General features: G+C 37.8%; 1 protein-coding gene across 1 annotated transcript in view; it reads left to right on the top strand.

Moving 5' to 3' along the window:
* ADARB2 (adenosine deaminase RNA specific B2 (inactive)) overlaps window positions 1-12,137 on the top strand; it is a 660,801-nt gene that overhangs the window by 173,029 nt on the left and 475,635 nt on the right. The window contains exon 2 of the mRNA XM_069086535.1: window positions 4,515-4,583. Coding sequence (XP_068942636.1) covers window positions 4,515-4,583 — 69 coding nt within the window. The remainder of the gene's footprint in view (window positions 1-4,514; window positions 4,584-12,137) is intronic.

Below are 12,137 nucleotides of genomic sequence, written 5' to 3' on the forward strand. Positions count from 1 at the left end.
CCCATTTATGGCTCCTGCTTCTCATTTTTAAACTCACCCAACCACCACCTCTTAGAATTATATCTATTAGGTCTCAATGATTTCTAAAAGCCTTAACCTTCATTGTAGGGTTATTTAAAGAGAGGACTAGGGTGATTCTTACTCTAGCCTTTATCCTGTTAGAGAAATAATAAACATTTTTTCTTCCTTCTTTAATTAGAAATTATGAAGATAGTACCTTTACAGAGTTCTTTCTGCCCAACTCCAGCACTCATTGTTTACCCATACAGCTGCTCCCTTACACAATAGTGTCCCAATGGGATGTAGAGGTAATTAGGAAATATTACTTCACGTATACAACCACAGAGTAGATTCATTCACTCTACGTAGTCAGACCTGCTCTTAGGAGGCTATAAATTTGTATATAAAAGCCTGTGTGCTCTGGCAAACCCCTCTAACTGCACAGGATATTTTGTTACCATTTAGCAGGGTTAACTGATGCCCTATTTTTGTGTTCAAAAGTCTTTCCCACCTTGCTAACAACATTAAACTTTCTCAAAGGAAAAAGAGAAGGCAGATGAAAAATAGCAGGTAGTCTGATAACATACCACCTTCTATTCCCAGGTTCTCATCCAGCATGTCCTGGCCAGGACAAGAACATGGTCACCTATCCCCTTGAAAGAGAAACTGTCATTCCTAATTCATTTATACAGGGCCCTTAAGGTGCCGTTAGCAAACTGAAAGAGCTCTAAAGCAAAATTAATCTAGTCTGACTGAAGCAAACTAGTTTTTCTAAAAGCTATAAAACATTTTGAGAGAGGTAGGTCACACTGCTGTCCAGGCTCATGCACAGTGCCACCTGACATCTTGATGCTAGGTATATGTCTGATGTGCCCAAAGAAAGGGAATAATAACAATGACAGCTCACTTTGGCATAGTGCATTAAGGTTTCTGAAGTATGTTCCTTGCACCCTTTCAGTAGGATGTTTAGCCCCATTTTAGTGATGAGGACACTGAGGCCCAGAGAGGCCAGCCTCTTGATTCCAAGGATAACACTTCTCTACACTAAATTATGCTATCTGTTGTCTACCTTATGTTCACTCAAGGTCTGACACCAACACATCGGTGTCAATTACCTAAATGGGTAGAGGAAATGTCTATTTTCGGAACCAGACTCAAATTTTTCCAAGGTCTCAGAAATGGTTTGTATGCTATGCATTTCTTTTTTTTTTAATTTTTTATATTAATGCTTTATTAACTTCTGATTTACATCATTCGTTTCTGCCAGATTTTGAGTTACAAATTTTCTCCCCGTTTTTCCCCTACCCACCGCCCCAAAATAGCAGTCCCACAGAATATTATGCATTTCTTTAATAATACTGATAGCTCATATTTATAGAGTACTGTAAGGTTTGTAAAGCAGCATATATGGGTCATCTCATTAGTTCTTCTTTACAAAAACCTTAGGAGATAGGGGCTATTATCATCCCCATTTTACAGATGAGGAAAATGAGATTAAAAGAGGTCATATGACTTGCCCACTACTAAGTATTTTAGGACTTGAACTCGAGTGTTCCTAACTCCAGTTCTATCATCCTCATCCATTGGGCCTCCTAAATGCCTCTTTCCAAGGATCTTTCCAAATCCCAAATCACATTGCAAATTCTGATTGAATTCTTGCAAGATTTTTAGTAAGCACTGCAGTGAAGTCAATGCTGCTGCCCTCTGTAATGGAAGGTGGGGAGGACCGTAGGGGAGAGAACAAGTGAATGACTTGACCAAGGAAGTAAATTAACTTTTCTGTTCTCATAATCCTATAAATTCAGAGGAATAACAGCACAACATGTAAAGTGAAGGGAGAGCAAGCTTTTTGGGCCTGAGACAATTTGGTCACCACATACCCAGGTCCTCAGGTAGCTTTACTTTGCTTTTTGCATTGTTTCTTGTGTTCTGGTGCACTGATTACAGTGTAGCCTGAAGAGTGAGTGGCATGCATTTCTTTCCCTGCATATTCTCTATGTCTGTGCTCCAAATGGCATGCACCTCCAAAATACAAACATGACTAAAATCAATGACCCTGTGCCAAAGATTCCACAGAACCTTATGAGCATCTCCTCATATTTTCAGTACATAGCAAACTATTTTAGTGAATAGAGTTCCCAGATTCCACAGTGGTTAGTGAAATACCTCTACAAATCATAGGTATGGATAAAGGTTATAGGATCATAGATTTAGGCTTCAAAGAGTCCTGGGAATTAATCTAGTTCTCATTTTAAAGATAGAAAAAAATGAAGTTGAGAGAGTTTAAAGGACTTGGCCAAGGTAACAAAGACAGTATATGTCAGAGCTAATGTTTGAACTCATATTTTCTGGTTACAAACCCAGCACTCTTCCTCCAGCATATATTGAATACCCCTTTTGCTGACTTCAACATAATTTCTCAAGGATATAGGGTAGCCTAGTGGAAAGAACTCTTAAAAGGAAGTTGGGAATGGGTTCTTTTATCAAACTTCTACTAATTGTGAGACCTTGGGCATATCCCTAGTATTTTTGTGTCATAGGCTTATACTGTCCATTTTCCAATATCTCTTCCAATTTTTACATCCTATGATTATTTGTTAACATGGATTCCTTCATCTCCCCTCAATGTTTTTCTAAAAAAAACACAAGCAATAATACAAATTTAAGCCATCTAGAGTTTGGGAGTAATTTTTGACAGCTGGAATCTTGCACTTTCCTTCAAATGACACCAGACAGGCCATATGCTATGCTGTCTATGCATAGGGCCTGCTCTGTGTAAAGCACAGTAATTTCAGTTCAAAAAGGACTGAGGAGCCATAGTCAGTTAGACATTGTCAAAGGTCTGGGCAGCTTGTTAGCCTTTGATTTACTGTGGCATGAAGTGCCCTGGCCCATCCCAGCTGGAAGAATGACTGCCACTCCGCCCCAGACATTGCCCTGCTTGTCACCTCGACTCAGTTCCCATACTAATTTCTCCAAGAATCTATCTTCCTCTTCACCCTTGGCTCCACCCTGGGTTGTTTTTATCCAGAAGACAGCTACAATCAAGGTGCATTCTTGAAGAAGCAGCAGGGGCAGCTGAGGGTCCTAATGCATATTGTGATGGGATCAGGTGTCCCAGTAAGCCCCAGGCAAGCTAGCAGTGATAGATCGGACCATTCAGTGACAAAGGACGACAGGCATCTCCTTGTTCCTCTAGCATGGTGATGAATCGACAAGCCAGAAGCACAAGGAAAGAAGAAAATATTCCCTCCTCTCCCCCATCCTTTCCCAGGCAGTGATTTTTCTCAATTTTACCTCTGAGAGATGATGCAAAGGATAGTTAATTCAGGGTGGGAAAGTATTTGAAAAATACAGTGTTGGGGGGAGGCATTTGTAGTGGACCTGATATTCTGGGCATCCTGGATGACTAAACTACCTTTGGGGAATGAAAAGTCAATCAAGTGAACTGAATTGCTCATAAAGGATACTCACCAGGATACCAATTAGTTAATTATCTCAAAAGCATTAATCGCCACACATGGGTGAGTAGCACTTCACCCTGGGGTTAGTTTAATAATCCATCACCACATTGTTATCACTTGGCACATGATGACCATCCAGACATTGCTCCACAGAAGCTTTAGGCCTCTTCACCCCCACCCTCACCCTTTTAAAAAAATTAGGTATTTTTTAAAATTCAGGTTCATTGTGATATTTTGAGAAGAATAAAAAAAAAACTGGGCTGCTAATTTCTCATAATTCCATTCTCTTCAGTGGGGAAAAAATCGGACTGAAATCCCATTAAGCTCAGTGGAAAATATTCATAGCTGATGAGAGAAGAAAACTAGCAAGATAAGTTATGGTCACTCCTCACATTCAAGCTACTCGTTTATCTTTTAACCTTGTGGGTTTCTTAATAAAGAAGGGAGCCTGCTTTTTTTTTTTTACTCAAATGCTTTTATAGCCTTTCTGTGAAGATACATATATATATATATTTTATCCAAAAACATGTTTTATACAGATAAATGTTTTTTTTCAATTAATGATGGAACCAAAGCTATAGTTATAACATAAAGCACTGTCTTTCATAAGACTGCTTATCCACCTGAACTTTCAATTCCTTTTTGAATTAGTGCACATAGTACATATTCCAGATGTAAATATGACATTCTGTTCAAATATATTGATCAAGTAGACAGCGTTATTTTCCAAAAGGGTTTACACACCAAAGAAGCATTGCTTTAGAATACTTGTACACACTGAACTTAAGCCCTACTGAGTAATTTCTGATAAACTTATTTATTAAAAGGGCTGCATAAATCTGATCTTGCTTTCTACAGTGTACACTTAATAGTCTATTTTCCAGTCTGTAAGCATTTTTGACACACTTTGTTTATAGTCTCTTCCTACAAAAGGGAACATTCCCACTGCCATCTGTGGGGTCCACTGTGGTGGACTCTTGTCAAGTTTTGCTTGAGCACCTAGAAGCATCACCTAAGCGCAGAGACCCACTCGTGCTTTTTTTCATGCAGGCTGGCTCCCAGGGAAATACCATGCCAGTGTTCCACAGATTTCACTGGATACCAGTCAGTTTCTTCTGGGTAAGTAAAAAATAGTGACATTCATTTACCTCTTAGTTTGTGATATTCCCCAGGGAGACATTCTGGTGTGGTGGAAAGATTGCTGGATGTAGAGTCAGTCTATACTTTGCTCCCCTTGTTTTATTTTGAGTGAATTACTTAATCTATGTGGGATGCAGTTTTTTCTTTCATCTATTTAAAAAAGAGAGAAAGAATCAGACTAAATATACTTTAAAGAAATTTCTTGCTCCAGAGATCTGTGACTCAGATAGCCATCAGTTTGGTCTCTGCTCATATATACACTCACCTTGTAGTTTCTTATGGATGAATGAACTGTCAAAGTCATAGATACTGCCCGCCCTCCCCTATGCCTGTTTCCTTATTAAACTTAGGGTTTCTAAAGGCTAAAAGTAAGCAGCCTCTCACAAATGGTAAATGCCAAAATGCTGATATCCTTCTTTGTGGTTGGAGAGTTTGGTGACCATGTGTTAGCCTAGACAGTGAGTTAGAATGTGGCAATGAGCACTTGGAAAATCAGTTCTTGGAGCTGGAAACGGAAGCTAGGAGACTAGTGTGGTTTTAGCAAGCTATCACTGACTACATTTTGTCATCTCCCTCGTGTGTGGTGATTTGCAATAGATGCACTTGTCATTCAGCTTGGTGGAATAGTAGATACAATTCTGGATTTGTAGTCAGGAAGGCCTATATCATCATTTTGTTCCCAGACACATAACCCTGGGAAAGTCACCAAATCCCTCCAGCCTTGGTTTTCTTATTCATAAAATAAAATATCACCTTCCTCACAGAGTTGATATGAGAATTTATTGACATTTAAGCTCCTTGAAGGCAGGGACTTTTTCCTCTTTTTATATCCCCAGTGTACAATGCCTAGAACAAAGTGGTTCATACATGTTTATTTGATTAAAGCTGCATTATTATTTTTATTATTAATCAACAATCTCCCTCTGCCCTTCCATTTCCACCTCTTCCCCTTTCTCCCTTTCTTCTTCCTCTTCCTCCTTTCTCTATTCCTCTCCCCCTTCACTCTACGCTCTCATTCTCACCCCTGCCTCTTTCTTCTGCCTACATTCCCTCCCTTATTGTCTCTCTCTCCTGTCTCCTTTTCCCCTTTCCCCACACATCCCCTGCTCCTTCCTTCCCTAACCCTCTGCCTCCTCTCTCTTTTACCCCCCTCTCTCATACTAACAGAATGTGAAGAGTCTTACTGTTTAAATAAGCATTTGTTCTCTTCAGAATTTGGGTTTAGCAGCTGGCTGTTACCTTATGTGTAGTTTTCCTGCTTTAATTGAATGGGCTTTCATTCATTAGAATATTGTCTACTGTGCAGCACACCTGTTCCTACAAGTGCTACTGTCATTTTTTTGTATAAGCCTTTATTTGGATTAACATCCTATATGGGATTTTTTATTTTTGGCTATATGGTCTTGTTTTAACATATCAAATTTTATAGCTAATGCATGAGCATAAATGATTTATCATTTATCAATTATTAATAAACTGTGTTCTAATTATTTTCAGAGATAGTCAAGTATTTTATTCATTTTATCATGATGCTCAGTTCTATATCATATCAGCAGATTTGATACATATATTTAGCAAAGGGTATTTGCAAAAACTTCTCATGCTACCTTTGTAGGCAAGCTAGAGAGATCTTAATAGAACAATTAATTAAACTTGGAATTGGTGAAATAATCAGACCTACATAAGATGGTCGTCACTCATTAATGAGTTGATGTCAGCTTAGAGAAAGGTCTTTATTGGAGTCCCCTAAACATCTGTCCTTGGTCCGGTGCTATTTTAATACTTATTATCAGTAACTTAGATAACAATCAAAGTGGCAGTTTGAAATTGACAGGAAACAAAGCTGAGAGCAATAGCCAATGTTGGAGAAGGTAGAGATGGAAAAAGATCTGATAATGGCTAAACCTAATAAGGTTAAATTTAATGGAGATAAATGCAAAGCCTCATACCTAGTTCAAAAACCAGCATCAAAAGTACAATGTTAAGGCAATTCCTTTGAAAAACATCTAGAAACTTGAATCTTTTACAAGGTCAAAATGCCAACAATGAGGTATTGCAACCCCCTTCTCTCTCCCTTTTCCACTCTCCAAAATACTAATGCAGTCAAGCTGAATTAAGCAAAGAATTATATAGGATTGAAATGAGAGCCTTCCATATACTAACCAGGTTGTATCAAGATTCTTGTTGAATGTTTGGGGCACCACATTGTAGAAAGAACACTGACAATAATTTGGTGGAAGAATGTTAATACTAAGTGAGAAGTAACTAGAATAGTAAGAGCCTTGGGATCATGCCATAGGATCAGTGGAAGGAATTTGAGATTAACCTCTCAGTGCCTCAGTTTCCCTATCTATAAAATATCAGAGTTAGACTAGATAGACTCCCCACCTGCTCTAAATTTATCATCTGATCTAGGTAAATCATTCTCAATCTCCTATCTCCCCAAATCTCTAGTTTTCTTCCAATTTCAGCTCAAGCACCACTTTCACATAAAAGCTGCTGGTGCCAGGCCTGTCCCTTCTTCACTCCTCAAAAAAAGAATTGTCTGATAAGTGTTCTTCATATATATATATATGTATTCTCTGGTAGACTATAAGCTACTTACGTAACCTACTTAACAAAGATGGTGTATGAAATGAGATAATGGATGCAAAATGCTTTAAAACCATAAAGGATCTTACTGATATTGGTTGTATTATTGCTCTCTGGCCCACTCAGATTTTACCACAAATAAAATTTATTCTGTTTTACTTCGTTTTCAAGTATAATACAGAAGCTAAGGAAGTATTTGCCAAAATAAAACAATAGAATTATGTATGTGTTGGGGGGAAGAGGGATGATGGAATACTTTGTTCCATTGCAGAAATAATTATCTTTGTCCATATAGCTTCCTCATCATTTTATTTCCCCAATTCTTCCCTGAAATGAATTTTATCTCTTTTTTTTTTACTACTCAAAAAGGGATTTTAGCTAGTTCTATTCCATGAACTGCAGTAAAGACTCTTAAATGTGTTAGGTCATCATAAAAAAAGATCTATCTGATGTCATTCTTTTAATTGATGATTCTATCACATCTGTGATTAAATTATTTTCTCAGTATTAATAATATCTCAGTATTGGGGCAGCCAGGTAGCACAGCGAGTAAGAGCACCAGCCCCAGTGTCAGGATGATCTGGGGGATTGAATCCAGGCTCAGACACTTAGCATCCACCTAGAAACACCTGGCTGTGTAACCTTGAGCAAGTTATTTAACCCCAATTGCTTTAATAATAATAATAATAATATCTCAGTATTAATAATAATGGGATGATTTTTTCCTCCTTTTACAACATGGAGAGGTGTAGCACTAATTGTTCAGAGAGCATTGAGATGAAAGAGAAAAACAAAACATACTAGCAGGAAAAGAGTCTTGGACCATTGCTTTTATTTCCTGACTAAAGCTATTATTGTCATTGGATACTCGGGTCAGACTACATTATTCTCATTATTAAAGATCTTAGCAGATTTTCTTCTTAGAAAATTAGGCCTTTAAAATTAGTAGTTCATACATGAAAAATCTCTGATTTCATTAGCATTGGGAACTCCCCATGTGTGAACTCCTTCTACCAATGCAAACTACAACCCATTCATCACTTAGTCCATAAGCCCCTGGGAGTTACTTGAGGAGTGTAGAAATTGAGTCTTTGATCACAAAGGAAATCAGTGACATACATGATGATCTTTGTGTGGAAATTTAAAAATCATTTCCTGGGAAAGGCTTTTTAAAGAATGGGGGAGAAAGAGGAGTACATCTTTTCTCCCTTGAAATCAATGACATAAACAGACTTTTTAATTGTGCAAGATATATCAGGTTCTTTTCTTTTCTTTTTTTTTTTTTTTGCCTTTTGGAGGGTAATTTGGGGTTAAGTAACTTGCCCAAGGTTACACGGCTAGTATTTTTGTGTGGGTGATCAGTGTCTCAGGCTGGAACCGAACTCAGGTCCTCCTGACTCCAGGCCCAGCACTTTACTCACTGAGCCATCTAGCCGCCCCTGTCAGGTTATTTTCAAGACTTTTATGAACTAAACTGGTTTAAATGTTCTTTTGCAAGAGGGGTCTCAAGGAGCACAGCTTAGCTTTAAAAAATTCTTGATCTGAACTTCAGAGAGAATGGGATTCAAATTCTGACACTGTTTCTTTTGACTAGGCGACTTTGGACAAGTCATTTTAACTTTTTGGTCTTCACTTTGCTCATTTATCTAGTAATATGAGGGTTATGGACTATATAATTTATAAGGTACCTTATAGTTCTCAAATTCTGTAGCATAACACTCTGTCTGAATTTGTCCTATGTGGTTAGACCAAACAACCTCTAAAAACCCTTCTAAAAATAAGATTTCATGAGTCAATGTCTACACAGAATTTCAAGAAATGATAGTTATGTAATAGAACCAACTTTGCATTTTAGGTAATATTTAGGTTTTAGTCCTAGTTATTATAATAATATCATAGATTTAAAGCCAGAGGAGATCTTAGCAGTCAACCTCTCCAAGCCCCCCATTTTAGAGATGAGATACTGAGTACTGAAAAAAAGTGATTTGCACAGGGTTACACAGATAGGAAGTGATAGATAGCCAGGATACAAACGTAAGTCCTGTGAAACCACTCATTGTTACTTGCCCTAAGTTTCACAGATAGTAAGTAGCAGCATTGGGAACCGAATCCAAGTTTTCAAATACCAAATTGAAAATATTTTCCACTGTTATTTGGTTTTTTCACCAACAAAGAAGTAACAAAGGTTTATAGCTCTGTAGAAGAAATAATCAGCTACAATGAAAAGCTCTAATGAGAGGGTTGGTAGGGTAAGCTCCTGCCTTGCCCTGTCCACTCTCCTTGGCAATACCAGTTGCACCATTATATTGAGTAACCTGTCTCCTTGCCATGGGGAAAGGGAAATTGTCTCTACCCCTCATCTGGTAACATGTGCAATACTACTTGGACCAGATACAAAAATTTCTAATTATGGAATTGTTATCTTCATTATGATCAAATAGGATTCTAGAGGTACATAAAATCTATAGGAGATGGATTATGACAAAAAAAGCAAAATAAAGTCTACTAGAAAAAGAATCAAGAAGGCTCCCACTAGCTATATAACTTTGGCGAAGTCATTCCATCTTCACTATTAAAAAAAATTTTTTTTACAATATTCTTCCCTACCTAGTGGTGTTGGACTTATATGATCACTAAGATCTTTTCTCAAAGAAAAAGAAATCACTAACAGATTGACTTGGGGGCTAGTAGTCACATAATCTGCTATGAAAAGACTGAAACTCTTTAAAGGTTACTCAGCCCTTTTTCTGTGCCTCTCTTAATGACTTAAGTTGCCTTCATGTTTGTTTTGGAAAATAGTTTCTGCGTCTACTAAGTGATGGCACGTATACATTTCAACAGGGATCTCTTTTAAAAAAATCATCATTGTGTATTTTTTCCAAGCATATATGCTGATGATACTTGTGTGTGTTGACAAATATACCAGATCAGGGACTATTTTTTGCTAGTTATTTCTTTTTTTATTTTATTTTTAATTTATAGAATTATTTTCATTCATAAACTCCTCCTCTGAGAAACTGAGCTCATTGACAATTTTCCATTAATAAGGGTAGAAAGTTAGTATCACTCTTTTTCCACATCTGAACTACATGGAAAGCTTAGGTTTCTAAATTTTAAACAGTCACTTCATTGAGGACTTGTAAAAACTGAGAGCAGATATGATGTTGAGCCAAGCTTGCCTTTCTTCTTAATTAGGTGTCAATTTCAAGAAAACTATGATAGAGAGAGAAGAAATTAAATTCAACAAGTATTTACTGAACACCTGCTGTCTATCCAACATCATTCTAAGTAAGCACCATAGCAGATCCAAAAGAAATATAAGAGGTGACCAAAGAATCGCATTTTATAGATAAGGAAACTCAGGTCTCTAAAGATTAAGTGCATTACCCAAGGTAACACAGGAGGTAAGTAGCAAAAGTAGGGTTCAAACCCAGGTCCTTTGCCTCCAAAATATCCTGTCCACTAAGACATGTTCTTTGTGCTCAAGAATCAAAAGAGCATATGATCATGGATTTATAACTGGAAGGAACTTTCAAGGCCATAGTGCAACATCCCAATTTTTAGATGTAGACATTGATTGAGTACTGAAATGACTTTCCTAGGCTCACACAGCTAGTAAGTGTTTGAGTCAGAATTTAATCCTATGCCTTCCTGACTCTAAGAATAATACCCTATCCATTACCCTGATAAAAAGAAGAATATTTTTTGTTGTGTTGCATTATATACCCAGTGCCTCAAATTGAATCTTATGGCCTGATTGGGGAGGCATGGCTTGCACATTGCAAACCATTTGTTCTTTCCCTTCACAAATATTTTTTGAGAACCTGTGGGGTTCTAAGTTTGAAGGAAGCATAAAGTACAATAAAATACATTTCCCACCCTCATTGGAAAACTGATGTGAATAAATGACAAAGAGTGTACTGACAAACACCCTGAGTTGATGGAGAAAGGAGAAATCCACATAGGGCAGAAATAGAATGGATGACTTGGTGGCTGGGCAGGACTAAGCTAAAATTGGAAGGATAGAAAGGATTTCCTAGATGGAGAAGCAGATGACAAGACTGAGATACAAACAACACCACAGAGAATCTTGCTTTCACCAGATCCCCCTGTCAACTTCTTTTTTCCTAGCTTTCCCCAGAGATCTTACATCCAATGCAATAAGATCCCTATCTAATATCAGAATTTGAGGGTAACAACAATCAGAATAATTAACATACCCAGAGTGAATTGGAGAAAAGCATGCCCCATTCCAATGTAGACATACATCTACACACTAGAGAGGGACAAGGAAAGAGAAATTAATGGGGGTGGGGTGGGTGGGGGAGGTAGAGAGGGGAAAAGAGAGAAAGAGAGAAATGCTATGATACCCCTGCAGTGCTTCCCCAGCTGGGAGAATTTGATCTTGTTTTTTTCATTTCTGAGACTGTCTGGTGAGCAGAATTTGTTTCATTATAATAATTTATCACCTACAAGACACCAGAGCTACAAAGAGATCGCTGAATAATAGATGAAATTGTGCTGAACAAAGTCTCTGCCCTAAGGAGCTTTCTGTGTAAAGGCATAAGTGGTACCATGTAGGACAAGTAAAACACAATCCGGGATACGTCGTCAAATAAAACTAGGTGGTCCTCTCTCTCGCTCTCTCTTTCTCTCTCCCCTCCCCTCTCTCTGTTTTTCCCCTCCCCCTTCCCCATCATATATACTCATATGTACACATGCATACACATATATATGGCAAAAGCTTTATTTGCATAGAGTTTTATGGTTTGCAAATAAATATGTAAATATGTGTGTATTTGTGTGTATGCATACACACACAGAGGAAGAGAGAGTTAGAGAGTGGGAGACAAAGACAGAGATATTGACAGATAGAGCCAGTTACTGAGATGATAAAGGTGAGCAGAGCCAGCCCCTTGAGTACATAATACATAACCCCCA

This window comes from Petaurus breviceps, unplaced genomic scaffold, assembly GCF_028583685.1.
Source record: "Petaurus breviceps papuanus isolate PSGF00001 unplaced genomic scaffold, PetGlider_PUasm1.0 178, whole genome shotgun sequence".
NCBI lineage: Eukaryota > Metazoa > Chordata > Mammalia > Diprotodontia > Petauridae > Petaurus > Petaurus breviceps.